We start from the raw sequence: 27054 nt of genomic DNA, 5'->3' as shown, positions 1-27054 counted from the left end.
ACCACCTACGATTTAAGAATTCTGTTGGGGGGAGGAGGAGGTTGTGCTCCTCCCAGCCTGGTATCAAAGGCTACTGGGGTCCTTCAAAAGCAACTGCCATGAGGTAAAAAGAGGAAGGACAGAAGACTGGAAGGAAGGAATAAATTATATTTATTGATTGATAAGTCTGGCTCAGCCTGGCCCAGAATGCTCCCTGCCTTTCCTGCTGGGGTATGCCAAGAGGGGCAGAGGTGATCCTTCAGGAGTCAGGACCAGGAAGGCCCGTCGGGGGCCATGGCGCTCAAGACCCCTGCGGTGTTCTGTCTAGCTGGACTGCCTTGGTGGGTACTGTCAGCCTGGGCCGGGGATCAGTCCTAGGGTCCCACCCCATCATGCGTCAGCCTGGGCCTCACGCACAGAACCTCAGAGCCTGCAGGTCACCTGCCTGCCCAGTCACGTAGGGGCAGAATGAGAGGGTAGAGGAGACTGGCGTAGGGCTGGAGAGGAGGATGAGAACACGGGCTAGGATTTGAGCCAGGGGTGACAGACAGGGAGACGGGGCAAGTAAAGAGCTTATAGGTTCAAAAGATATTGTGCTCCTTGATCTTCTCTCCCAAGTAAAAGCGGCTGAAGAAGAAGGAGCTCAGGTCGATAGTCTGGAAGTGGCCCTCCAGCACCAACTCAGCCACAGCTCGCCCCACGGCGGGGGCCTGCTGGAGCCCATGGCCACTGAAGCCCGTGGCAAAGTACATGTTGACTACCAGCGGGTGGGGGCCCACCACGCCATTCTGGTCAAAGGTGTTGTAGTCGTAATAGCCAGCCCAAGCGCTCCGAACCTGCAGGTGCACAAGACGCTGGGATTCTCAGGAAGGCTGCTGACACCCCACCCTCACTCCTGGTCAGGCATCAGCACTCAGTACCCTCTACCACTACAGAGGGGTTTGATGGGATGAGTCCTGAGACCAACAGTCCTCAGCAGTTGTGAGATGAAGGGAGAAAGGCAGTGGAACATGCTCCAGTGTCATCTGTCTCCCACGAATTACCTTCAGATTCTCAAAAGCTGGTACTCTCTGGGCCAAATGGGGCCACACCTTGTCCTGGAAGAAATCATGGTCCACTTCCAGGTTCCCAGGGTCTGGTTCTTCCTCCTGGGATGAGAGGTGGGGACAAGGCTTATGTTATCTGAGACACAGGGCAGACCCAGATCTCACTAACTCCTTTAATCAATTCCCTCGGTAGGTGGGGGATGAGGACAAGAGATCCCAATTCAAACCCAATTCAGTAACAGCACTGGGCCCTCCCAAAAGGCCTGACTCTTTAATAACAATTGGTCTGTGTCCTTCCCAGCACCTCTAACCCCACTTAGCATACCTCAGTGGGGCTACAGCCCCCCAAGTAGTTGTTTCCTAATCCTTCCCGGCGGAAATAGGCTCCACTGGAGTCTGCAACGAGCGGAGTCGCCAGGCCTGGTCCCTGGGGGCAGTGCCATAAGTACACATACCTGCCATAACCAGTGGGTGAGGAAGTGGCGGGAACAGCAACTCCCTCCTTCCCCCACTTAACAGTTTTTATATCTTTTCTTTCCTTCTCTCACCAACCTCCTCAGCTGCCCTGGGGGAAGTCACCTTTTCCTTGGCTCCACAGGTAGCTTGGTGCCCTGCAGGGTGCCAGGCGGCCCCTTCCCAATACCAGCCAGCTCTGCGATTTGCCCAGACCAGGCCCCTGCTGCGTTGATCACTATGGCACATTCCACAGGCTGATACTCCAGGCTGTGGTCCATCTTCACCTGCAGGCACCAGAGGGGGAGAGGTGGGAGAGCCTGGCCCACACACTAGCCACCATGAGAGGTACATTTCTTCCTGAGCCTTAGTTTACCCATACTAGAAGTGGGTAGAAGAAGATCAAAATGACAGTCATTACCTTTCTCATCCCTCCACTTTGGTAAGGAAGATATTTAGTCTGGGAACTTACATGGACCTCATGGATCCTTTTCAAAGTCACCTCTTCCCCACGCGTGGTCTCCATGTGGTTAGATGAAGAGACGAAACCTGTAGGAAAAAGAAAAAATAAGCCCTTGAGGCCTTGAAGAGGAAGGAGATGGGTTCATAAGACAAGAAAGATGGAAAGCTGGGAGTTTTCCCACAGACACTGAAGCAAACAGAGATAGGTTAACCGAGATGAACTTGGCCACATTCAGGACAGGAGAGTGCTGTAATCTTCAAGCAGGTCATGAGTCAGGAAGAAGCCTAATCAGGAGCTGGAGCCAGGATGCCGAGAACCAATCCTTCAGGGGAACCCCCTTTCCCCACCAACCCTTGCTTGGCCTGTCAGTGAAGACAAGACAGTCTAGGCCTGCACTCTGGCTGGCAGAGGAAACAAGCAGTGGGTACAAGGCCTCAGACTCACGTGTCACTTCCCCATGGCAGAAAACGACCCCCATGGACTGGATCTTTCGCTGAAGGCCCTGGAGCAGACACCAGGGGTCAAACCATCCTTCGCCCTCTAACCCTGTGATGAGAAAAAGAGGACTCATGAAGAGGGACTAGAACCCTCCTCTCCTCTCCTATTGTATTTCCTGCCCACACAGTTCTCCCCCTGCCCTGCCTCTTCTTTGGGCTCATAAGCTGGGGAAAGTAAAGTTTACCAACAGCACCAGAGTCAAATCCTGCAGAAGCATACAGAGCTGGCATGCCTGGGGAGGCCCCGCTGGCCAGGAGGGAAGTGTTCTTCCTTGACTTGGTTGTAGGGTGCTAAGACTTCGAACCTGAGGTGCCCCACAACCCCGGACCCCCTCTGTAAGCAAGCCTCACCATAAGACGCCAAGGCCACTCCCTCTGTGTTTATCCAGGGAAACTTGTTCTGCAGCTGCTCAGGAGACATCAGACACACTTTGGCTCCTTCCTGCCTGAGAGAAACGGGTGGGTCTGTGTATGTTAGAGGGTGAGTGTGCTGAGAAGAAGCAGTATGGATCCAACTCCACAAGTGGAGATTCTACCTCATTCATGTCCCTTCTCTGCCCCTAACTCCCCAATTTTCTCTCCTCGCTGAATCGATGGAGACCAAATCAAGGCTCTTCAACATCTGACCCCGCCTTCCTTTCCTACACTCGAGTAAGCTACAGTAATCTCCTTGTCATCCCCTATTCCGTGTCCTTTCACAAGAGGGCAGTCACTCTATTCCCTGCTCTCTGCCTGGGACAGCCTTCCCTCCCACCTCCTGGCTCAACCCTGTCCACCAGCACAGCCACCTCCCTGGGGACACCATCGTTCAAAGGCAGCAACATAGGTGCTAAAAGAAGACACTCACAAGCCAGACTGCCTCGTTTGAATCCCAGTGCCACACTTACCAGTTCCTCATGCCTCAGTTTCCCCCCAGATAAAATGGGGGACGTTCTGATGATTAAATGAGTTAATCTCTGTAATGCATTTAGGACATTACCTGATGTCACTACTGCGTCTCGGAGAAGTGTTTGTTGAAGGCACTCTCTTGACTGACCAATGACTTAGGGCAGGGTTGCCACATCCAGCCTGCTGCCTAGTTTTGTACATGAGCCACAGTCATCCGTTTATCTTTTTGTCTATCACTGCTTTTGTGCTTCAGTTGTGAGTTGAGAGACTGCATGGCCCACGAAGCCTAAAATACTTACTATCTGGCTCTTACAGGAAATGCATGCAGATTCCCGGGCCCCTCCCTAGACAGTCTGATTTTTTGGGTCTGGAACATATTCTCGGTGGTTCTTATCATCTGGCAATTTGGGACAGAATGGTCCATATCTGTATTACAGTGCTCAGCATAGGGTACTGAAGGGCTGCATGTGCCCGCCTTTCACGATCGACTGAGCTCCTAGAGAGCAGGGACCTGTCTTATCAGCTCCATCATCCCAGTCCTGACTTGGTACAGGAGCTTACTGTGTGCATGCAGCTGAGAAGCAGCTCCAAGGCCATACCAGGGACCCACCTCTGCACTTTCACATTGTTCTCCATCATCGCAGCACTCTTTTCTGAGGCCAGCAAGAGATAACCAGAGGGGTTGAACTGGAGGTCCAGGGGAGGGTCGTCCACTACAGCCAGGTAATCCTGTGTGTGAAAAAAGCTCCTCAAAGATGCTGATTTAAAGAAGGGAGAGCGTTCCTGGCTTTCTCTCCTACAGCTCAGGGCCCTAACCCAAAGAGCAGCCCTCTTCTAGGCACCGCCACCGGGCATAAGACCAGGGACTCTGAATCCTACTTGCCTGAACTTCACCTGCTCCCTGTTCACCCTAGCCAGCTGGGCTGCTCCTCTTTCTGGGCTAAAGGAGGGGTCATCATCCCAACCCCCAAATCTCACTGCACGTACGTTGATGTTTCGTAGAAAGTCAACTGAAAAGAGGGAGAGCTGGATGTTTTCGGGCAATGAGAACTGCTGACGAATCCCACCCACGGAAAGTCCGGTGGAGGCCCGCGAATACTGTGGGAAGACAAGGGAAGTTGAGGTAGACCCGTAGTATCCTACCACACATGAGCAGAATATTGTTATGGAAGCTGTGAGTCGTGCACCTAAAGTTAAAGGGGAATCCTACTTGTAGGTTTATAACCTAAGAGAAGCTGACATGGATAAATCCATATGCAAGTCAACTAGGCAGCCCAGAGAGGACAATAGTTATTAAAGTCCTCATTAGCAGAAATGCAGAGCAGAGAGGGTCAGCCATCAAGAAAAAGCTGGGCAGTCATACAAAATGGTAATGGCTTGGAAGTCCAAGGGCAAGAGATTAAGATTTTATCTATTAATTGGCAAATACAGGGATATGGCCAAAGAGGCAAGACTCGTGGCTTGCTGGCAGTGGTATATAGGAACGGCTAAGAGCAAAACCTCATAAGTAATGGAACCTAAAAGGGGGTGAGATAGCTGTTTGTATTAATTATAACACAATGCAGGCTCTCTTGGCCAGACCTGTCAGATCCCAAAAGATCCAACATAGTGAAATTTGCTTTCCAAAGCAAAAATCTTATTGCCAAGGTCCCTAGTTTGAGAGAGGAAGAATCTGGGACTGTTTTTCAACAAGGTCCAAAGCACAGTTCCTGCCCTTTGGACCTCCAAAGATTGAGATCTTTTCTCTCCTTCCCTTCCTTTGTCCCTAGAGTCCTTAGTGAAATCCAAGTCTAAAGCCCACTCATGACTCTGTCCTACCCTAGACCTCACCGTGTGGTCCCGTTCCACCACCAGCACCTGAATGGCACCTCGTTGTTTCTCCAGTCTCTTCAGCCAATAGGCCACGGACAGGCCAAGCACCCCACCCCCCACAATCACCACATCTGTGCGTTCGGGGGGCAGGTGGCTGGTGTCATACAGTGGATTCCAGTCCCCTCCAGGAAGGAATGACTGGATTTTCTTCTTAATCTCAGGCACCTTTCCAGCCCAGTCTGCGGGACACAGTTGGGGTTAAAGAGAGCCATACCAGATGGTAGGGAGTTAGGGGATGTGCACAGCAAAACGTGGGCTACATGGCCAGTGAGTTGGCAGTTTCCACTGTGATCCCCTCTCATAAGGTCAACTTGCACCCAGCAGGATTCCACAGCTTTGCTGTATGGTCTGTATGCCATTAGTTTCCCTTTTCATGCATCATGCCCAGCACGACAAGATTCAACTTCCTAAAAGTGACACTCTATACGCTCTCCCTAAGAGAGATGACTTACACATGTTTATCTCCTGTGCAGACCTCCAAGCCCCAGGCTCATATATTCAACTGCATTACTGCATTGTCATCTCCACTTGGATGTCCCAGGCTCCTGGACCAAGAAGTCCAGGCACAGTCCGAGCTGCAGCACCCTCTGAAGCATGGTACCGCTGAGTGCACTTTATCCTGGATATCTGTCATCGCCCATCCATTATCAAGTCCCCATGACTTTGCCTAAGTATCTCCAATATTTTCTTTTTTTTCTATCTCTGCCACTGCTGCCCTAGACCAAATCACCATAATCTCTCACCTAGATTGATGCAAAAGCCTCCTAACTGTCCCCGCTAATTCTCCTCTTGCCACCACCCAAATTCTTTTCTACGTCATAGCTAAAATCTTTTCAAAATATTTATTTAATCACACACTCTTGCTTAACATCCTCCAATGGCTTTCCATTGCTCTAAGGATAAAAGTCCAAAATCTTCAACATTGTCCATGAGACAATGCTCCTGTTCACTTTGTCCTTCCTCCCACACTCCAGTCCCAGCCCCTTTGTTTCCTTGATGACGCCTTACTTTTTCCCATCGCAGTTGTTCTCTCTGCTTTGAAACTGTCCACTTCTTTGCTGCCTTTAGCTCTCAGCTATCATTTTCTCAAGGAAGCCTTTCCTGACCCCCTAGAATGTCCACTTCTCCTGTCACACTACCTCACAGCTCTGTGAACCTTCTTTTGCAGCATGCAACGTATTTGCAACTCTGAGTCTGTGTGCTTGCTTCACACTGTACTGTCTACCTTCGACACCCCTGAATTTCCAGCCTCGCACAGTACCTGGCACACCTAAGTGCTCAGTAACTGTCTTGAATAAATGAATCCTTTGTCTTTCACACTTAACTCCTAAATCTCCAAGTCTTTTCACTGTTTGCAATACAAAGTTCAAACAATTCTCAGCAGCATTAGCATCTTTGTTGACCTGGGCTTACCTTACCTGTCCACACTGCATTTCAAACAACTACTCAAACTGTCCAAATGGCTTTGGTTAGTTCCTTGCACAAAGACAATCCTTCGCTCCTCCTTAACCTTTGCTCGGTTCTCCAGAACCTGGGACACACACCTTCCTGGAACCAGTAAACATCCTTCAAGGCTGATCTCAGTTCCCACCTGCTCCCCATATTTCCACGATACTAACTTCGGGCCCTAGCAGTGCAGGGCATTCTCCGAGTGGGTTCTAGGCAGTGTCGAACTAGTCTACTGAAGTCTTCCCTCGCCAGCTAACTCCCGGCACTGCCAGGACACATACTGAATCCTCTCTTTCCCTTCTCTCCTCCTTCACGCCCACAGCACTAAGCACAGCACTGTGCACGCGAGCAGGGCTTCATGCATATCTGTGCAGCCAATGAATCAGCCTGGCTCTCCGCTATTCTGGTGGCAAGCTGAGGCACAGAGAGACCTAGGACTTGTCACTTGAGAAAGGCAACCCTGGAATCCAGACAGCTGTCCAGGCTCTACACGCTCCAGCAGGCAAGCTTGCCCCCTTCTCCCAGCTGACCCAATCTTCCCATCGCGGTCCAAAGTCCTCAAGGTGACACAGCCGGAGTTGGGGGGAACCCGAGGACCGCGATACCTTCCGGTGCCCTCAACTTTACCCAGAGTCCAGCCTCCTTTGCGTGTGCTTAGCCCCCGACCCAAGAGACCCGGGTCCGCACGGAACCTCAGAGCCGCTCGAAGCATGGCCCCTCTGAGCACGGCCCCTCTGATCTTGTTCCCCTACTTCCCACGCGACTCTCAGCCGTCACTGCTCCGCGCCGCCAGCCGTTCAGACCGGCGTGCCTATTGGCTAGCGGCCTCTCCTGGCCCCGCCCCTCCGCGCTATAGGCCGCCGTCGCCCCGTGACCCTCCTAGAGCCCCGCCCAGGCCCGCCCCCGCCCGCTATTGGCCAGCCTGCGGTTACGTAGGTGCTGAGCGCCTTCGGGCGGCGGTGGGGAACCCGAGGCGCTGAGCGGAAGTGCGGATGAGCCGGTTTCCGGGGCCGCTGGTGTGACGTGTCCCGCGCTTGGCGCAGCAGGAAGCCGCGGCGGTCGCGGCCTCAGTTCCCGGCGCCGGCCCGGCTCCTTTCCCACTGCCGCCATGCTCGACTTCTTCACCATTTTCTCAAAGGGCGGACTGGTGCTCTGGTGCTTCCAGGGCGTGAGCGACTCCTGTACCGGGCCCGTTAACGCGCTGATTCGTTCCGTGCTGCTGCAGGTACCGCCCCCGCGGGGCCAGAAGTCCGGGCTCGTCCCCCCGTCCTGTCCGTGGTCCCCCGCGCCCGGTCCCGCGCGTCGCTCCCCCGCGGTCCGCCCCCCAGCCTGAGCGCTCGCTGGCGGCCGGGACGCCCCCGCTGTCCCCGCCCGTCACACCGTCCGGCAACTTCGCGGCGCCCCCTCCGCTCCCCTTGCTGGGGTTGTACCCGATTCGGCGCCTCTGGAGTCTCCCGTCGTTCCCCCCGTTCGGCCCTGGCCGCGTGTTTCCGCGCGGTGTCGGAGGCTGGCTGAGATAGTGGACGGAGACAGTCCTTCTCACACCGTAAACGGTACCCCGCTGCCAGCCGACCGGGCCGCAGGGGGGCCGCTTCTCTTCTGGCTCCCGGGTCGAGCCCCCGTCCCCCCGTGCCCCTTTGGCCCCCGCTTGGGGTCCTTCTCTCCCGGGTGAGATGCTGCAGAGCCAGGCCCCAGCACCCCCGGCCCCGGGGCGGGTCCGCCTGGGGACGCACGTGCGCCTCTTTCCCGAGGGAGTCGCGGCCCGGGTTGCTGGGGGGGGGGGGGTCTGAACCGAGACGCTCTCTTCCCAGGAAAGGGGAGGCAACAACTCCTTCACCCATGAGGCGCTCACGCTCAAGTATAAACTGGACAACCAGTTCGAGCTGGTGTTTGTGGTAAGTGGGGGTCTTTCAAGGGGACCGTCCCATCCGCCACACGGCCCTGATTAAGAGAACCCTGATTAATTGCACAAGGTGTTACCTGACGAAGTAATAGAGAAGACCAGGAGGGTGAGCGGTAAAGGGGAGAAGCTCCTGGGCCCAGGCACAGAGCCTGGCGGCCCCGCACGGCAGGGAAACCTGCCAGGGGGCTGAGCCAGTCTCCCGAGGCCTGGGTGGCGCTGGCTTTTCTGTTCTGGGCTGGCGTGTAAGCAGATCTGTTGGCTCTGTTTCTCCCCGAAACAGGTTGGTTTTCAGAAGATCCTAACACTGACGTACGTAGACAAGTTGATAGATGATGTGCACCGGCTGTTTCGGGACAAGTACCGCACAGAGATCCAACAGCAAAGTGCTTTAAGTCTATTGAATGGCACTTTCGATTTCCAAAATGACTTTCTGCGGCTCCTTCGGTGAGAGGCCTCCCCTCTTCAAAATCAGTTTCCATGATTTGATGAGCTCCCTTCCTGAGGGCGGTTCAAGGGTAGTACATTGTGTATTGAAAGACGATTCTCAATTTGCAGCCCGGTTCGGAATTGCCCTCTTGGTGAGGGTCCTTTCTCTGGACTATAACCATTGTCTTTCTCTGTAGTGACGCAGAGGAGAGCAGTAAGATCCGTGCCCCCACTACTATGAAGAAATTTGAAGATTCTGAAAAAGCCAAGAAACCTGTGAGGTCCATGATTGAGACACGGGGTGAAAAGCCTAAGGAAAAAGCAAAGAACAACAAAAAAAAGGGGGCCAAAAAGGAAGGTGAGTTTGAGCCCCTTGAATATATTGAAGTATGAAAAGTTAATGTGGTATTAAGGACTGAAGTGGTTTTCTGTCCTTCCCTGTCATTCCTTGTCCCCCTCCCCTAAATGCCTGCCACCCTATCAGAACCCCAGTCCTTTGTGATCCGCAAGTTGTTTGCTTCTAGTTTCCCCTTTAAGGACTTGGCAGACTTTTCCATTGTCTTTTTCTTTGGAATCTGGCCGCCTTCTCCATTGAGTTTTCTCCTAGCAGGTTTTGATGGCCCTTTGGCTACCGGCAAAGCAATCCCCGCAGAAAAGCCAGTGGGGCCTGAGAATGGGGTAGAACTTTCCAAAGAGGAGCTGATACGCAGGAAGCGAGAGGAATTCATTCAGAAGCATGGGAAGGGTATGGACAAGTCCAGGTGAGCATTCTAACGTTCCCCAGAAAAACTGTTCTCTATCCATGTTAGGGGCAAGGGAGTTCTTGTCTCTAGCTCTTGGGTGGATGTTTCCTCTCCGGCTTATTCACCATAACCCCCTATGCTGTAACCCTTTGCAGCAAGTCCACGAAGTCAGATGCTCCAAAGGAAAAGGGCAAGAAAGCACCCCGGGTATGGGCACTGGGTGGCTGTGCTAATAAGGAAGACTTGGATTATAGCCCTCCTACCACCAATGGAGCCCCAGAGGTTGCCCCGCCGGAGGATATCACCTTGGTAAGAGTCAACAGGGGCCAGGGGGAAGGTACCATTAAAAAGAAGTTGGGAGGAAGGGGAGGGCAGTACCTTTGATTTGCATGAGTGGGTTTATTACATTTGGAACTTTCCAAACCACAGACAGCAATGTAGGTGGTAAATCCTGGGCTTTTACCTCAGGGACTTTGGTATTCTGAATGTCATCTTCCTTTCCCAATCCCCTGCAGATTCGAGGGACTGGACCTGGGGGGCAGCTTCAGGATCTGGACTGCAGCAGCTCAGATGATGAAGGGGCTGTTCAAAACTCCACCAAACCCAGGTAAGGGAATTTCAGGGGGTGGGTGGTATGTGTGGGTCCAGAATGGATGAAACTTGACTCCTGCCTACTGGCTTTATGTATATCCGTAATCTCCTGTGCCTGCAGTGCTACCAAGGGGACTCTGGGTGGCATGTTTGGGATGCTGAAGGGCCTTGTGGGTTCCAAGAGCTTGAGTCGTGAAGACATGGAATCTGTGCTGGACAAGATGCGTGATCATCTCATTGGTGAGATAGACTTGTTTATGGGGTAGGAATGATGGAGTAGAACAACCTAGAGTTTCTCAGCAGTACCATAAGGGTTGTTGACTGTTGACATTGGACCACGCCTGTCCTCCTCTCTCCTCAGCTAAGAATGTGGCAGCAGACATTGCAGTCCAGCTCTGTGAATCTGTGGCCAACAAGTTGGAAGGGAAGGTGATGGGGACATTCAGCAGTGAGTATCTCCCTAAACCAGGAAGTGCTTAGGGCATTATGCATTCTAGGAGGTTAAGTGCATCCACCTCCATTCTAAAGTATGTGCATGACTTTTGGCCAATTCTTTAACCTCCAAACTTCTACTATATAACTTAGACTTTAAGAGTCACTAGGAGGATAAAGGAGTTAGTACTTGTAAAGTGCTTAGGACAGTATCAGATACGGTGTGGATTCCTGGGGCAAGATCCTAGTATCATCGAGATCCTAGTTCCGTAGTTCCGAAAAGGGTTGGGTGTTCTTGGGGTACGTTCTTTGGGTTTCATGGATGCTCCTCCTCCCCCTATCAGCGGTGACTTCCACAGTGAAGCAAGCTCTGCAAGAGTCCCTGGTGCAGATTCTGCAGCCACAGCGTCGTGTGGACATGCTCCGGGATATCATGGATGCCCAGCGTCATCAGCGCCCTTATGTGGTCACCTTCTGTGGGGTTAACGGCGTGGGGAAGTCTACTAATCTTGCCAAGGTCAGTGCAGTTCCCCATCTGTCTCTGACATTTCTTTACTCTCTCCGTCTTGGCAACTCTGGTTCTAGGTGACAGTTTCCTTTGCTTCTCTTGCACAGATTTCCTTCTGGCTATTAGAGAATGGCTTCAGTGTTCTCATTGCTGCCTGTGACACATTTCGTGCCGGGGCTGTGGAGCAGCTGCGTACACACACCCGACGTTTGACTGCTCTCCACCCCCCCGAGAATCACGGTGGCCGCACCATGGTGCAGTTGTTTGAAAAGGGCTATGGGAAGGATGCTGCTGGCATCGCCATGGAAGCTATTGCCTTCGGTACAGTGCACAGAAAGCGTGGGGGCTTGTCTGGCCCCTTTCCTCCTTGGGTTCCCTTACAATCTTCTGAGGTTGCCTACCACCACCTTACTCTCAGTAACAAGTCAGGAGTAGTGACTTACCATGCTTTGCTCTGCGTAACAGGTGTATCACAACTGAAGAAACCTATTTGGCTATCTTCACCAAATTGCCGTCCTCTTCCTGAATATGCTTACTGGCCAAGCATAGATTGTTTTTCTCATACTACCGTGTAACCTGATGCAGAGCCCAAGAAAGTAAACAGACAGACTTTTAACATAGCCAGGCTGGGACTGCTTGAGAGGAAGCTGGAAATCAGCATGTTTTGAGTTGACCGTCTTTTTCCCCTCTCTAGCACGTAATCAAGGCTTTGACGTGGTGCTGGTGGATACAGCTGGCCGCATGCAAGACAATGCCCCTCTGATGACTGCCCTGGCCAAGCTCATTACTGTCAACACCCCCGACTTGGTGCTGTTTGTGGGGGAGGCCTTAGTAGGCAATGAGGCCGTGGATCAGCTGGTGAGGGCTAGGGCCTAGTTCTCTCTCCAACCCCGGCTTTGGCCAGTGCTTCTTATACTTACATCCCATTTCTCCTTTCCAGGTCAAGTTCAACAGAGCCTTGGCTGACCATTCTATGGCTCAAACCCCTCGGCTCATTGATGGCATTGTCCTTACCAAATTTGATACCATTGATGACAAGGTAAATATGAATGACATAGGACACAGTGTGATGGGGGTGGAGGGGGCCATCCTTCAAAAGGGACCTGAAGCTACAGTGGCTACAAGGCTTCCTGTTACCGAGGGAATGAAAATAAGGGGCCTTGAGTTGATTGGATACCCCTTTCTCTACTTCAGGTGGGAGCTGCTATTTCTATGACCTACATCACAAGCAAACCCATTGTGTTTGTGGGCACTGGTCAGACCTACTGCGACCTACGCAGTCTCAACGCCAAGGCTGTGGTGGCTGCCCTCATGAAGGCTTAACGTGGCTCTTGCCTAATACCAAATCACTGCTTCCCCCAAAGCCCTGTTTCTGTATCAAGAATGTGCTTTAGAGTGTGTGAGCAACTTGTCTTCAGTGTAGTACAAAGGCAGAGAGAGGGGAGCTCTTAGGGTGTGCAGCTCCTCCTAACACCACTTCCTGTTGAGCCTGGCCTCCGTTTGCAAGGAGAGCCTAATCATGTTACAGTCACTGCCCAATACATCCCCCCTCCCACCGTGGTTCCCCTCCACCCCACCGGCTTCCTGCTCAGGCATCCCCTTCACTCTGCCTCCAGACTCAGTCTCATTACAGTTTTGACCAATGGTTGGAAGATCCAACATCAGAACTTTGCTAATTTAAGTGTGATCATAGGGACGTCTGAGCATAATGAGGATTTTGAAGCCCCAGCTCTGTTAAAGAGACTGCAGAGTCAGCTCTGGGTCTTGAGTGGCACCTCTCCCTAGGCTACATAGCTTCAGGTTTCTGGGCCCGGATGACACCCACCAACCACACTGCGGCAGTGTATGGCCTGTTCTTAATTGCTGCTAATTCTGATGATCCTTACCCCTGTTGTTTCCCCAAAGCATCAACTAGGCCAGAGTGATTTGTTACAAATGAGCGAAAGATGAGCCCCCGCTTCCCTCAGAAAGAAGGGGAGCTGAGCTGCAGTGCTGCATCGGGCTTCTCAGCCTTCCAGCTCTCCCCAAACCTGAAACCCGGATGGAGGCTTTGCATGTTCTCCTTCTTGGGAGAAAACCACCTGTCCGAAGGGTATCATGTTGCCCGCGCCCTGTCTTCCACCCCGCGCAGAGCCTGGCTTTTCTGCCGCCTCCCTACAGCGCCTGGTGGCCAAGCGCTACGCTGATGGACACAAACCTCGTTGGGCTGGTCCTGTAGTTGGCGTTACAGACGTGCTAGTAGCGCAGTGAGGCGAAGGCCGGCTGCCCAGAGACCCATCATTTATGTAAGAATACATTGCATAAGTAAATTGCCTTTCAGTCTTGGAGCTACTTTATAGAAGATTCAAAACTAAAATCCCACATCACACTAACTAGGGTGTAAGGTAAGAAGGGAAACAAACAGTAGGCATGGGTAATGCTCTGAGGAATCTGGTAAAAATCAACGGCTGTCCTGAGAAGAAGATCTCCCCTCCCCCAGGTAAAAGAACAGAACTTTTAAAATTTAAGTTGAGTTACAAAAATCCGGCTTGTTACTGTTAGATGTTTTCCAAAGTGATTCTAAAAGTAGAACCAGTGCCCTGGGAAGTAAACGAACAAGCTTTTAATACAGCTCAGGTATGTAAAATACTGTACACTGTAAAAGACCTAGAAAACTAGAGCTTCAAGTCTTGTTTTAAAAAAGCCGTTAAGCTTAATTAAAAAACCAAATAGAGAGTACAAAACTGCAACAAGGGCCAAGGTAATTCCATGGCGTCTAGATCCCAGGTCCTTCATGAAGAGCTGCAGGCTGTCGGTGGCTTTCACATGGACCTGCTCTGTGGACACAGGCATGTCCAGCCTGGGGGTGGGGAAGGGGCAGCATCTGGGTCCCGCTGTCACTTGGTATTAAACTGGAATAGGCCGCATGAGGTCAAGAACCAGCTGGCATGAAGGATTACGTTGGAACGTTCCAACTCCACTCTACCCCCAACCTTCAACCTCTAGGTTTTAGTTCTTCCTAGGAGTCGTGTTGGGTTCTTGTAAGTTTGCTGTTAAACACTGTCCACCGTAGGGCCTCACAGCTTGGTCTAATGGTGGTGACTTCTCTCGCCCTCTCATGTGCTGCCATCTGTGGAGAGAAAAGGTAGAGAATAAAAGGAAGTTTCACCAAGCAAGTTTACACATCTAAAGCTGCAAATACTTAAGTCAAGCTTAACCCTTCAGAAGACAAGACTAAGAGACACTAGGAATCTTGTAATAGACTTGATTAGAAAATACAGAATCCTTCTTAGGTAGGAGAGTTAAGTCATTATTCTCCAAGGTCTTAAGTCCTAGGAACACATTTTCTGCTGACAAATTGACAAACAGTAGAACAGGAAATAGTATACCTCTTATTTCACTGTGTGCTGCAGATGAGCCATTTAGTTGACCTTCTCTCACCATCCCTGCTAATAGAATGTACATTAGTATCAGATGTTAGACTGAAAAGCCAAAACTATTAATAGTAGAAAGAAAACCAACCAACCAAAGGGAGATAAAAGCACATGTTCCAACTAAGAATGGCATTATTTAGTATTGATTACATGGAGAACACAAGGTGGGGAAAAGAAACTGGATTAGTCTTCAGACAGTTGTATGAAATAACGGGAACAATAAGGTCCTTGAGGGCACTAACATTGATTATAAACAAAACAGGCATAGCTGCAGTTTTACATGGGCGGCAAAGTGCGTCTGCTGTCTCTAACTAGTCCGGAAGGCCAAGTTTAGGGAAAAGAAGTCAGTCTGACCAGAGACGGGGAGCAGCATGCAAGTGAGCAACTTCAACCAAGCAGAAGAGTGCAAAGTAGCAGGTCCTCCCACAGTGTAAAATGGGTTAGATCTGTGCTGGCCAACAGCAGGCCATTAGCCACCTGTGGCTGTTGAGCTTTACAGTAAATTACAAATTCTGTTCCTCTGTCACACTGACCTGTTCCTCTGTCACACTAATTTCAAATACTCAATAGCCACATGTGGCTTGTGGCTACAGTACTGCTCAGCAAAGAGAATATTTCTATGACCACAGAAAGATCTATTGAACAGCACGGGTAAATAATGGTGTAGGAAAAAGTATAAAACTGAACACATGGAAGGAAATATGGCCAATTAGAGTATAAATAAATGAAAGAGAGCATTCAAACATACAAATTGGTATTTCTTCTTGGAAAGCACTTTAGCAATACTTAACTTCTAAAATGTCCATGCCCTCTGATCTAGTAACTATACTGGGAACTTATCCTAAGGAAATTACTGGCAAAAGGAAAAACTAGGGATGCAGATATCATTGCAACAGTTCTTAAAATAGAAAAAAACTAGAAAATATTTGAAGTTACCTAACATAGGGAAATAATTAGGCAAACTGTAACATCCACACTAGATTGTAACAGTCATTAAAAATAGCCATTATTGAAACCACAGCCATGTGGGAAATTGTATGATGTACCACTGACTAAAAGTACCAAGACTGTGTATGTATATCTGTTTACAACTGAAAAATGAATAGGGAAAAATTGTTAATCGGAAATATACCAAAATAACTGCTTGTATTATGGTAATGAATTAGAATTATTTTTCTTTTCGTCATTACTTGATTTTCCTGAAATAAATGTACTAGATCCTACAGACTCTTGAACCCAAGTAATTTTTATTATGCAGAAGTGAGAACAAAGCACAATGCCAGGTACATAGCAAACGCTCAGTGTTAAACAAAACACCGAAGACCTCTTACCTTGTTATCAGTGTAAGAGACAAAACATAACCAAGGATGGCAGATAAACTTGACTTGTCTTAAAATGAAACAATGTTTTTAACCCCAAACTGCTCCACTAGATTTCAAATCATAAACTCAGCCGACCATACTAATAAAGCCTCCTGGCCATAATGAAAATCCTTGTTTTTTAAAAATTCAAAATACCTAATTAGTGATAACTTTGGGGAAAGCCACCCTGGTAGGAAGCCTACAGATCTAATAAAAGAATTTGTGCCACTCTACAATACCTCAGATGCTTTCTGTTAAGATTTAGTGTAATAGGAAGAGCTGTCCAGAGGGATTTTGTTGCTCTTTTTAATTTTAGCATTTTCCCTGGGTAGAAGATCTCAGAATGTAGATAAAATGTAGAGCTTGGGGTCTGTGCCTCTTGAATGAAGACAACGTGCCTAGTAGGAAGGCTGAAAGTCCTAAGTGTGGGTGAACAGCAGACATCAAACACTGCAGGACAGCAGGAAACACATCCCCAAGAAAGAACAGCAAATGTTTTTCACAAACGAGAGAAACCGAAAGATTTATCTTCTGGAGAAAGGGAAGACATGTTTTTTGGTATTCAGTTATGGCAATGGTAAGTTTGTGGGATTTCTCATTACAGAGAATTGTACTCAAAGCAATCTGATTCATAAAAGACTGCTGGGAATGATTATTCGATTTAGAAAAAGTTCTCTGTATTAAATTACCTGTACTTTGATAGGCCCTATAAGGTGCATTTGGGTTGACAATGAAAATCCGTATTAACATACAACTTTTCAAGAACACATTCTATGTACAAAGGCCAAGTTTCTTTGGAACTGGGTGATGTGTCAAGTTAGCCATACCCTACCTGGGGCCTGGTTTTATTCAAAGTAAGGTTTTCAAAAGCACTCTTCAATTTAGCTCATACCAAAGTTTTGCATTTTATAGGGTTATTGGGAACTTGCCTGGAGCCATTAATAAATTAAACCTTTTCCCCCATTTGGCTGTCTAGTTAGATAGAACCTAGAAGTAAAATGGAGGAACCTCTGACTTCATACTACCATAACAGTTTCCAAACAGTATTTTTAAAGTTTTTTTTTCTAAAAAAAAAAAAAAAAAGTTTTCTGTTTATAAAGAAAATGCATAATCACTGTAGGAAATGCTAACATAGAAACAAAATATTTTTTAAAAAACCCTTAAATCCTACAGCATAAAGATAACCATAATTAATTTAGTAAACATCATTGCAGGTATTTTTCTATACATACAAAAACAATAATCTATAATTTTGGATGAATGGGATTGACCACGGTGGTGTTTTGCAACCTGCTTTTTTCATTTCTTCATTCACAGTATCATGTCTCTGACATCTTTTTAGACAAGAAAAACATTTTCCCTTTATGGCTTCATTGTAATTTATCAAATAAATGTGTATTTATAGAATTTTCTAACAACAAACAATTTAAGTTGCTTCTCATTCTTTGCCGTTATGTACAACACTGATTACTTCCCACTCCTATTTATCTTTGTGCAGCTGTCCAATTACCTCTTTAGGAGAAATTTCTCCAGCGATAATTTGTATCAAATGGGCTTTCTAGGTCAAAGGTTTTTAAATTTTGAACGCATTCCAACATGAATATATTTCTTTCCTCAGCCTTAGCCAAAACCCAATTACCATTCTTTTCTATTTTGAAATCTAAATCCTAATTGCATTCCATTGCTAACGAGTGAGGCTTAATCTGTTTTTTTCATTTTTCCTACTTCTATACTGAACTGCTGGAATATACCTTTGTCCACTGTCCATCCAAATGGCATTTCGGTCTAACCTGAAGACTAACCATAATCTCCCTTTATAATCTGGTTAAGTTGATATTCCTCATCTTGGTAAAAGGCTGAAAGAAGAGCCATTGCTCTCGGATCCCTCTCAGTCTCAAAATGCCTCTTACCTGATCTACCCCTCGTGGAGATCTCACAGGTCAGTCGCTTGAAATATTCTGGAAGATCAGCATATTCATTTCCATAGGAGATGACCTTAATCCCTTTGTCCAGCATGTTTTCTCGAAGCTTCTTGAACTCATCTACATCTCCCCTCCGCACCAGCATGAAATGTTCTAGGTCAGATTTATGCTTGACGGCTTCCAGAAAAAGGGCCTGGAAGGTGGTGTCATCCACAGTCCAGCCACAACCCAGGAAAAGAAATGATTTGTTTTCATAGAGTTTCTGAATCTCTCTCTTGCAGGAAAAGAAACAATATATTAATGACATTGTGAAGAGACACAAGGCATGTCTGAAGTAAAAAAAGGCAACAGGGTCATCATAACTGCTACTTTTAGCAGACTGTGGCGACCATTTAACCAAGATTTAAGAGGGTAGTGAAGTCCCCACCTCTGATCTTATTGTTGATTACCGTGAGTTGATGATGGCTCTAAAATTGATCTTTACCTGGCATTCTCCTATAGGCTCTCTATCCAGGGTTTCACTGAGTTGGCACTGGTCTATTGACTTTGTGGTTTATTTTTTAGATCTACGTGCCCAGAGACCATAAAGCAATGAGGAGGTCTTATCAATGTATCTCACTCTCCATTTTCTAGACCATATTTGCCTCTTTTTTTTGCCCTATAAACTGAACCATGACCACTGAAGATAATTTCATCACCAGATTTTTTTTCCAAAGGTAGTCTGGTACTTAGAATATCAATATGAATTTGTATGTATCTATACATATACATAAATATAAAAACATTAGAAACGATTTTGCTTAAGGGATCATTCTGTCAGTGATGGAGGTCAAGGAAAGAATAGGTGACAGCCAGTATATAAAATGTTTTCAGAGTTGGGGACCATTTCCCCCACATGTCACTGGCCAGGGAGTGTTTTTGGTTTGCACATGTATGTGGGAGCAAGTCTAAAACTTGCATCCTTAAAGATCAACAAGCTTTTTCACAATGAAGAAGACCTTCATTTTATCACTCAATCCAACTTTCAAAAAAATTTTTTCCACTCAGCAATAAGTTTGAATAAGTGCGGTAATTCAATATAAACCCATCTCCATTTACACACAATCTCTTTAGAATGTCTGTTCTAGCACTGATTGGTCAATAAAAAGCTACATAAATTATTGTTGGAACAAATGAGAAACAAAAACTCATAGACACAGACAATAGTTCAGTGGTTACCAGAAGGTAAGGGGGGTGGGGGTGGGAGATGAGGGTAAGGGGGATCAAATATATGGTGATGGAAGGAGAACTGACTCTGGGTGGTGAACACAATGGGATTTATAGATGATGTAATACAGAATTGTACACCTGAAATCTATGTAATTTCACTAACAATTGTCACCTCAATAAGTTAAAAAAATTCATTGTTGGCATAGAGAGGGTTATTAATACTATGATGGACCAAACAATGAAAAGGGACAATAATGCATTCTTTGCATGTGAAGGTGATGGCCGTGACAGTGCCACCCGCTGGCTGTCAATCAACAAAGGAAAACCCTACAGCTCAATACCTAAGAGTATGTTTGCTAAGGTGGCATGCACACCCACAAGCTGAGAAACACAGGAAAGAATGTCTGACCTTCCAGTTTTTAATTAACGAAAATAAAATGTTATTCCTCCAAGAGCAATGGCACATTACAGGCTTCTCAGCAAGGCTTTCCCAAGACCCACAAGATGAGCACCACTCACCATAACTTCAGTGTTCCTGAGCACATTCTGATACCCAGCAGGATGAAGGACAATGCCACTAGGGTTGGTGTACACCCCATGGATGTGTAACACGCTCAGCTTCCGCTTTTCCTGAGCCCACTCTAGGACCTGCACAACACAGAGAGAGCTCAACCAGGCTGGAATGGCTGAGCACTTGCTTCAAGGTCCCAATGAGCAAGACTGGACCTAACTCCAGCTTCATGGTACCATAGAGCAAGGATTCAAAACCTGAAGTGGCCTCAGTTTCTATTTCAGGCATGACTGTTAGGACTGATGGCAGCAAGTCTGGTGATTTCTCTTTGAAAGTAACAATCAAAAATTAGAATTTGTCATCATCTGCAGGAACAGTAGGGGCTCTTTCCACTGGTGACGTACATGAGAGATATGGATGACTGTTACGGATGACTGTTTAGTAATGATCCCCAAGATAGCAAGACTCCTTGTACCCAGGCCTTTGTGAAGTCCTTTTTCACACTTACTCCAGGCTTGGCCATGTGGCTTGCTTTAACCAATGGGGCATTAAAAAACATGACACAAGCAGAAGCTTAGAAAATGTGGGCACGAGTCTTATTTCTCTTTTGCTGCTTTTGGAACTCAGCTACCATATGAAGACGCCTGGGCTAGTCTGCTAGAAATGCAGGGTCCAGCCAATTGCCTGTACCAACAGACAAAGAAAAAGAAGCGAGGCCATCTTGTACCACCCAGCTGTAGTCAGGCCAGATGATTGCAGGCACGTGGGTAATCACACAACCAACAGAAGAACTGCCTGCTGAGCCCAGATTAAATCACTAATTCACATCATCATGGGCAAATAAAATGTATTAAGTCACAAAATTTCAGGGCAGTTTCTTGTGTAGCAATTAATAAGCAACAAAAGAACCCCTTCAGTCACCTCTGAGTTACCTAAAAGGCTACCAATGAAGAACAATCATTTAGATGACAATGGTAACAACAGCCACCTGGGTTCCAATTTCCCAAGGACTCAAGACAGTATACATTTATTCTTATAACATTCTACAAAAATAAGGTATGAATTAAGAAAAATAGTCAAGAGGCACAGAGGTTTAGAATTTGCATATTACTAGGCCCCGTTCTGACTACCAGTCAATGGTTCTAACAACTGGACTTCAGTATTGCCCCCAATGTGGACTAAAAGGGCAAAGCAAATCCTGAAGCTCCAGGCTGAAAGTGAGAAGGAAAATGTCAAGTCTGACGGGTACCCTTAACTTTGAAGAGGCCTGATGTTTCAGATGCTACTCAGGATCTTTGGAGACTGTATCAGAGAAAGCATGGACACTATGTCTAGCCATTAACGTCTGAATTTCATTCAATCATTTATTACTTCAAAGAACATTTACTGAGCATCTACTATGTGCCAGGTTCCATCTTAGACATTAGAGTAAGAAAGGCTGACATGGTACCTGTCCAGATGAAGTTGCTATTCCAGTGGACCAAATAGCCAGAAAACAAACAAACCAAGATAAACACTGAAAGTTACAGTAGTGCTACGAAGGAAATGGACAAAAAACAAATGGAAGGGTGGGTCCCTTCTTAAATAGGATGATCAGAGAAGGCCTCTCAGAGGAGGTGATATTTGAGATGTACTAGGTGAAGGAGGAGCTAGCCGTACAAAGCATGGGGGTAGTGGATGGAAAACTTTCTAGCCCAGAGAAAATCAGTCTTCGTGGCATCATTTCTCTGAATTTGATTTCTTGTGAAAACCTGGCTTCAAGGTCAGCACAATTACAAGAGTGGTATCACAGCTCTACTCCTCTGACAGAGGCAGTACTGTGCCAGTGAAAACCAGTGGGTGAAGCTCTTGTCTAGTCAAACTCTATTTAGTTGGGCTCTACATTGGACACAGAGACAGGCTCCTGGGAAAATAAACTAGGAGGAGAGTTACAAAAACTATAGAGCAGGACAAATGAGACCTGGTGGTGGTTCACAACCCGCTTTGTTTTCTTTTTTCTTCACTCATGTCTCTGACATCTTTTTATGGCAATAACAACATTTTCCCTTTTGTGGCTACGCTGTATTTCATCAATTAAATACATGTTGGTGTAGATATAGAATGTCCTATTGGTGCTAGATTTCAAATTACAAACTCACATGACCATTCTAATAAAACCTCACCTCGTTAGTTGACATAGATCAACAACTATAATTCAACTATTATGGTAGACAGCTTGGGTATAGTATGGGCTACAATAAAAGAACAAGTCTAATGACGTTTTCACTGAACATTAACCTCAACCCAGCTATTACTTGGCCTGAGAGTTGCTCTTCCAGACATTATGAAGTAGTTTTCATACATTTCCAGAGAAAATCAGTATTTATGGCACCTTTCTCTAAAGAGTTGACATAAAGAATATATCCTAAGAGAGAATGCTAAATCAGTATTACACCCACCCAGTATTACCGGGTGTTAAAGAGATCTCACAGTTCAAATGACTTCCTATCCTCTTGCTTTAAAACTGGGTGAAGTTGTCAAAACTCACAGAACGGAACATTTTTAAGATCTGTGCATATTACTGTATATTGATTTTTATCTCAAAAAATAAAAAAATAAAAAGACAAAAATACAACCAGAGACAAGAATCTTCCTTTCTATCTCTATATAAATACCAGTACCTCACAAGGCACCAACTAGAAAACTGTTTTTCTGATGAAGATACAATCCACTAGCCTGAAAAACAGACTAATCCTGTACTTTTTACCTTTTTCTCATCAGTAAGGTCAAGGGATTCCAGTTGCTTTCCCTGATCTGCTGCATACAGTTCCAGGAGATTGTCGAAATTTGTAGTCAATACGAGGGCTCCATTTTCCATCAGATGGAGAACTGACTGCAGTAGCTGTTTTCCAGAGTCTTCCATCTTTGACTCCAAGTCATCGAATACTTCATACAAACAGTCCTTGAAAAACGTGGATCGAACATTACTAGTACGCTGGGGAGAAATCGAAAGAGAAAAATTAATGCTAGGTGTTTTGATAGGTCACTTGTCTTAATTACAGTAATAACAAATTTTTGAAGACTACTTTGTACTTAAAGTAAGGATAAGTATTGTCTACTTCAAAGGGTTATAAGGAAAATAGGATGATACAGGCCAGGTGCTTAGCACAATGCCTAGCACACAGCAAGTGATTAGCATTATTACATCATAAGTTATCTAAATAGGCATATATTTTTTTTAAATTATTTTTTTATTGGGGAAGGGGAACAGGACTTTTATTGGGGAACAGTGTATATTTCCAGTACATTTTCCAAGTTAAGTGGCTGTCCTTTCAATCTTAGTTGTGGAGGGCGCAGTTCAGCTCCAGATCCAGTTGCTGCTGTTCGCTGTAGGGGGTGCAGCCCACCATCCCTTGTGGGAGTTGAACCAGCAACCTTGTGGTTGAGAGGACGCGCTCCAACCAACTGAGCCATCCGGGAGCTCAGCGGCAGCTCAGCTCAAGGTGCCATGTTCAATCTTAGTTGCGTGGGGGGGGGGGGACCACCATCCCTTGTGGGACTTGAGGAGTCGAACTGGCAGCCTTGTGGTTGGGAGCCCACTGGTCCATGTGGGAATCGAACCGGCAGCCTTTGGCGTTAGGAGCACGGAGCTCTAACCGCCTGAGCCACCGGGCCGGCCCCTAAATAGGCATTTTTATAAAATGAAGAAAATGGGCATAGCCAGGAAATATAAGTTACTATGAGGACTAAAAGAATCCTGGGGAAGAAAGCACAGCACCAACTACCCTCTAATTAGGCCTCAGGTAAGAAGACAACACGTGCTTTCATTAAACTTTAAGTAGGGAATAAGTAATAAAAGACACCCCTAAATGTAGCTTAGCACCTCCTTTTCTAATCCTAGATGCTTTTACCAACAGATGCTTATGGATTTGGATGCTTATGCTATGGATGTTATAGAAAACTGCTTACCTTCCCCCTGCCTGTTTATTCCCTTGCATAATTCAGCAATTTGTTTATAGGTTTGCTAGGAAGAATACTTAGTACTTAGTAAAGGCTATCCAAAACCTGCATTTTGCAACTGTTAAAATTACCAAACACTAGTCAGTTCTAAATAGACTCCCTATTTCTTAACATATGGTTTATTTAAATAACTCTTTTCCCGGGACTCATTTTGAATGTATGTATGTATGTCTGAGGACTAATGAGGAAATACCATACCCACCTCAGGTGGGAAGTTGGCTTTATAACTTAAATGACAAAGTGGCTTCTGAGACAAAAGGAATTTGAAAGGGAAAGTAACTGTAATGTGCTATAAAAAATATCTGATCCCTATCCTATTCCTGCAATACCATTTCATTAGATGATATCAGAGCAAGAACTAGTTCTTAAAGGGCCCAATATTCCCCATTCAAACTCCAAGTAACTGCACTTAGCTGCTAGACAGTAAATAATCAGCAACATCTGTTTTTCTTCAAAGTGATTTCCCTACCTTCCTGGTTTCTTCTGTACATCTTTCTAAAAGGACAATGCTCAGATAAAGATTTGTTACCATGGAACCATGGAAGCAGATTCATAAAACACATTTTAATTTGCCAAATTCTGTTCCTCATTTTTCAAAGTATTTTATAAAATTATCAATTCTTTTTACCTGCCAAATGGTAACTATTTTCACAGTAGAAAAATGAGAGCAGAGGTGAAACAGTACCTCTGCCTGATGGTGACACGCTGTTCCATGCTACATCTACTACCAGACGGGCTCCTCACTGTAACCTGTTGTCAGGGGGCTCAAAGATTCTTTTCTAGTGTGAAATAAATAGTACGGCCCATAATTTGTGTGGCTAAGCACGTGGGTCATGTATTTAAACTTCTGTCCATTCTCATGACATAAGGGCATAAATAATTCCATCACAAATTAGCAGCCCACCGGCAATCAACAGGGACTCAGAATGAATAATCTGATCGGAAATCAACAGTGAAGAATTCATAACCTCATTTATTGAATTTTACTACATACAAGAGTCAACTACTACTGAATGAATGCCAGGTACTTTTCTAGATTCATTATATAGTGCCTCTTTAATGTGTTTAAAATTATAACCCATTTACCCTACAATTTTAAAATTCCATTCTGGGAATAAATCCCACAGACATAATTGCACACAAATGAAATGACATATACACGGTTGTCACTGCTCTGTTATCTACCGTGTTTCCCCGAAAATAAGACTTAGCCGGACAGTCAGCTCTAATGCGTCTTTTGGAGCAAAAATTAATAGAAGACCCAGTCTTATTTTACTACAATATGAGACCCGGTCTTATATAATGTAATATAAGACCAGGTCTTATAATAATTTTTGCTCCAAAAGATGCATCAGAACTGATTGTCCAGTTAGGTCTTATTTTCGGGGAAACAGGGTATAACAGTAAAAGACTGGAAACAAGCCAAGTATCCACATACAGGAGACTGGTATGGAAAGACCTCCAGGATATAATGTTAAGGAAAACAAACAAGGTGCAAGAACAGTGTGTCTAGAATGCTACCTGTTGACACGGGGATAATAGTAGTGAGAGAAGAATACATAGCGTCCTATTGGCTTGTTTTTGGTTTTTTTGGGTTTTTTGTGTGCAAAAAAACAACACTGGAAGGATACTCAAAAAGCTATTAAGAGTGGTGACCTACAGGGGTGAGTTTGGGGAGAGGAGGCAGACAAAGACATGAGTGGGAGTGAGATGTCCATAAACCTTTTCAATGTTCATTTTGATTTCTGCAATGTGTGTAAGCAGCTCCTATTCAAAAAAGCAAAACTAAGTTTAAAATTAAATAAAGAATATGGTTATTTTAAGAACGTCCTTTTGTGTTTTATACCTTCCTTTTGATTCATACACACACTGTTACATAACGCTATGTTCCAACACCAGTTTAATCATTACACACACAGATTAAAACTCTTGGTATACAATCAGCTAATCATGGGTGTGGAATATATTTTCTTGCTTCTATTAAGAAAAGACATACAAAAGGGTAAAACCTGGAAATAAATGTCATGAGTCGCTTATTTTAGCTAATTATCTTTCAGTCCTATTTCTTGACGTTATTACATCTTGCGTGTTAACACAGGAAGGAATGAGGCTTTTGTAATTGCACTGATATCCTCAGACTTAAACATGAATGTTTTCCTCTCTTGAAGCAGGTGACCCTAGAACTAAATTTCCCACCAATGGTTTCCCTAAATCAAGGCAAAGGAATGAAAACAAACAAGGAAGTTCCCTGGTCAAAAGAAAATGCCGACTCCCACACAACTTCAACGGACATTTTCTCCTTCATTTCAAACAGTGAACTCAATCCTTTGCTACTTCATTTCCTTCTACACTGGAACTCTCATCTTTCGCACTCCAAATACAGTAAAAACAATACCGATCCTGACTTTCACCGAGGTTATTAACATGTATAGCGCGTTTACTATGTGCCAGACACTTTATACACATTATCTCACTGATTTTTCACCAAACCCCACGAGGTAAGTAGGATTACTCCAGTTTTACAGATGCAGAACAGACTCTGAGACGGAAGTGATTTGCCCAGGGTCTCATCAACACTGCACACGCACAAAAGTAAAACGAAGAGTGTAAGAAAACGACAGGCACCCATCATCAGACTGAGCCATGATCACACACAGCCAATCTTGTTTCGCTTAAGCTCCTCATCCATCACGCTCCTTTCCCCTCTCACTGAATTTTTCTGAAGCAATTCCCAGGCATTTCATCATTTCATTCAGATACTTCAACAGGTTTCCTCAAAGATAAGGACTCCCCTTTACATACAAAAGAAAACATTAGCTCCAACACCACTATCATACCTTAAAATACGCAGTATTATTAATTCCTTAATATCAAATACTCAGATAATGTTCAAATTTCTCCAGATGCCTCTGTCTCTTTTTAAAAGCCTTTGGGTTGCCTGCATAGTTTTCTTACATATCCTCTATTGGAATGTTTTTTAAAATGTGGCCCACGGACCCCCTGGGTCCCTAAGATTCTTTAAGGGGTCTGCAAAGTCAAATTTTCATAATAACATTACGGTAACATTTGTCTTTTCAATTGTGTTTATATATGCATTGAAGGTGCAAAGGCGATGATGGGTAAAACTGCTGGTGCCTTATGTGAATGAAAATAGGGCTGTGCCATAATCCTGACAAGCTCAGGGGGGCCACGCGGCAGGCCTGACAAGCTCAGAAACCAAAAGTGACCACAAAGGAAGGTCTGATCACAAATTCCTAACTGGGCAGGTAACAGCAGGTAGTCATGTCCCAGCCCATAGCTTCCTTAGCAAAGGCCAATGTTTACCTTAAGTCAGCTGTATCCATTGTTCCTATGCATTTAGGATAACGTATCTTTGAAACGTCACAGTT

The 27054-nt window shown here is 45.9% G+C and overlaps 3 protein-coding genes across 35 annotated transcripts in view; 1 reads left to right on the top strand and 2 right to left on the bottom strand.

The window, feature by feature from the left end:
- Positions 1-128: 128 nt before the first annotated feature.
- FOXRED1 (FAD dependent oxidoreductase domain containing 1) lies at positions 129-7476 on the bottom strand. Of its 18 annotated transcripts, none has more exons than XM_081037532.1 (12): positions 7275-7415; positions 5157-5377; positions 4314-4424; positions 3937-4055; positions 3418-3513; positions 2790-2884; positions 2386-2487; positions 1951-2027; positions 1605-1765; positions 1351-1480; positions 1023-1127; positions 129-815 (listed from the first exon to the last, which is right to left on the bottom strand). In XM_081037532.1, the coding sequence occupies exons 1-12, from the start codon at positions 7357-7359 to the stop codon at positions 561-563; spliced, it is 1557 nt and encodes a 518-aa protein (XP_080893658.1). In that variant the 5' UTR covers positions 7360-7415; the 3' UTR covers positions 129-560. The 18 variants fall into 18 exon arrangements, with proteins under 18 accessions (XP_080893658.1, XP_080893668.1, XP_080893659.1 ...); XM_081037542.1 differs by having other exon boundaries at positions 7178-7368; XM_081037533.1 differs by lacking the exon at positions 3418-3513 and having other exon boundaries at positions 7340-7476.
- Positions 7477-7623: 147 nt separating this feature from the next.
- SRPRA (SRP receptor subunit alpha) lies at positions 7624-15886 on the top strand. Of its 2 annotated transcripts, none has more exons than XM_081037351.1 (14): positions 7624-7872; positions 8459-8542; positions 8831-8994; positions 9174-9334; positions 9587-9737; positions 9875-10028; positions 10235-10326; positions 10432-10550; positions 10672-10758; positions 11087-11259; positions 11358-11571; positions 11945-12108; positions 12191-12289; positions 12445-15886. In XM_081037351.1, exons 1-14 carry the CDS (start codon positions 7756-7758, stop codon positions 12571-12573), a joined length of 1908 nt encoding a protein of 635 aa, XP_080893477.1. In that variant the 5' UTR covers positions 7624-7755; the 3' UTR covers positions 12574-15886. The 2 variants fall into 2 exon arrangements, with proteins under 2 accessions (XP_080893477.1, XP_080893478.1); XM_081037352.1 differs by having other exon boundaries at positions 7644-7872; positions 13156-15886.
- The window catches only part of FAM118B (family with sequence similarity 118 member B), a gene marked incomplete at its 3' end in the record, with an annotated part of 48068 nt that continues 34575 nt past the window's right edge, over positions 13562-27054 (bottom strand). For 4 of the 15 annotated variants that reach the window (XM_081037355.1, XM_081037354.1, XM_081037367.1 and 1 more), the window contains 4 exons: positions 22413-22640; positions 19675-19803; positions 17935-18220; positions 13562-14359 (listed from right to left, as the gene is read on the bottom strand). In XM_081037355.1, coding sequence (XP_080893481.1) covers positions 14346-14359; positions 17935-18220; positions 19675-19803; positions 22413-22640 — 657 coding nt within the window. Of the gene's footprint in view, positions 14360-14463; positions 14679-17934; positions 18221-19674; positions 19804-22412; positions 22641-27054 lie in introns of those variants that run through there. The other 11 variants (XM_081037363.1, XM_081037366.1, XM_081037362.1 and 8 more) reach the window with 6 other exon arrangements.

The sequence above is a fragment of the Rhinolophus hipposideros genome (genome assembly GCF_964194185.1).
Source record: "Rhinolophus hipposideros genome assembly, chromosome: 24".
Taxonomy (NCBI): domain Eukaryota; kingdom Metazoa; phylum Chordata; class Mammalia; order Chiroptera; family Rhinolophidae; genus Rhinolophus; species Rhinolophus hipposideros.
Note: the sequence above shows the minus strand (reverse complement) of the source record. Positions and strands in the feature narration are given on the sequence as shown.

Bases quoted from the DNA above. Each gene is read 5' to 3' on its own strand.
- SRPRA (XM_081037351.1), top strand. From the start codon at position 7,756: ATGCTCGACTTCTTCACCATTTTCTCAAAGGGCGGACTGGTGCTCTGG. The intron at 11,572-11,944 runs GTACAGTGCACA...TCCCCTCTCTAG, and splicing joins CATGGAAGCTATTGCCTTCG to CACGTAATCAAGGCTTTGAC. The intron at 12,109-12,190 runs GTGAGGGCTAGG...TCTCCTTTCCAG, and splicing joins ATGAGGCCGTGGATCAGCTG to GTCAAGTTCAACAGAGCCTT.
- FOXRED1 (XM_081037532.1), bottom strand. From the start codon at position 7,359: ATGCTTCGAGCGGCTCTGAGGTTCCGTGCGGACCCGGGTCTCTTGGGT. The intron at 3,514-3,936 runs GTGGGTCCCTGG...GTACAAAACTAG, and splicing joins AACAATGTGAAAGTGCAGAG to GCAGCAGGCTGGATGTGGCA. The intron at 816-1,022 runs GTAATTCGTGGG...GTGCACCTGCAG, and splicing joins CAGCTTTTGAGAATCTGAAG to GTTCGGAGCGCTTGGGCTGG.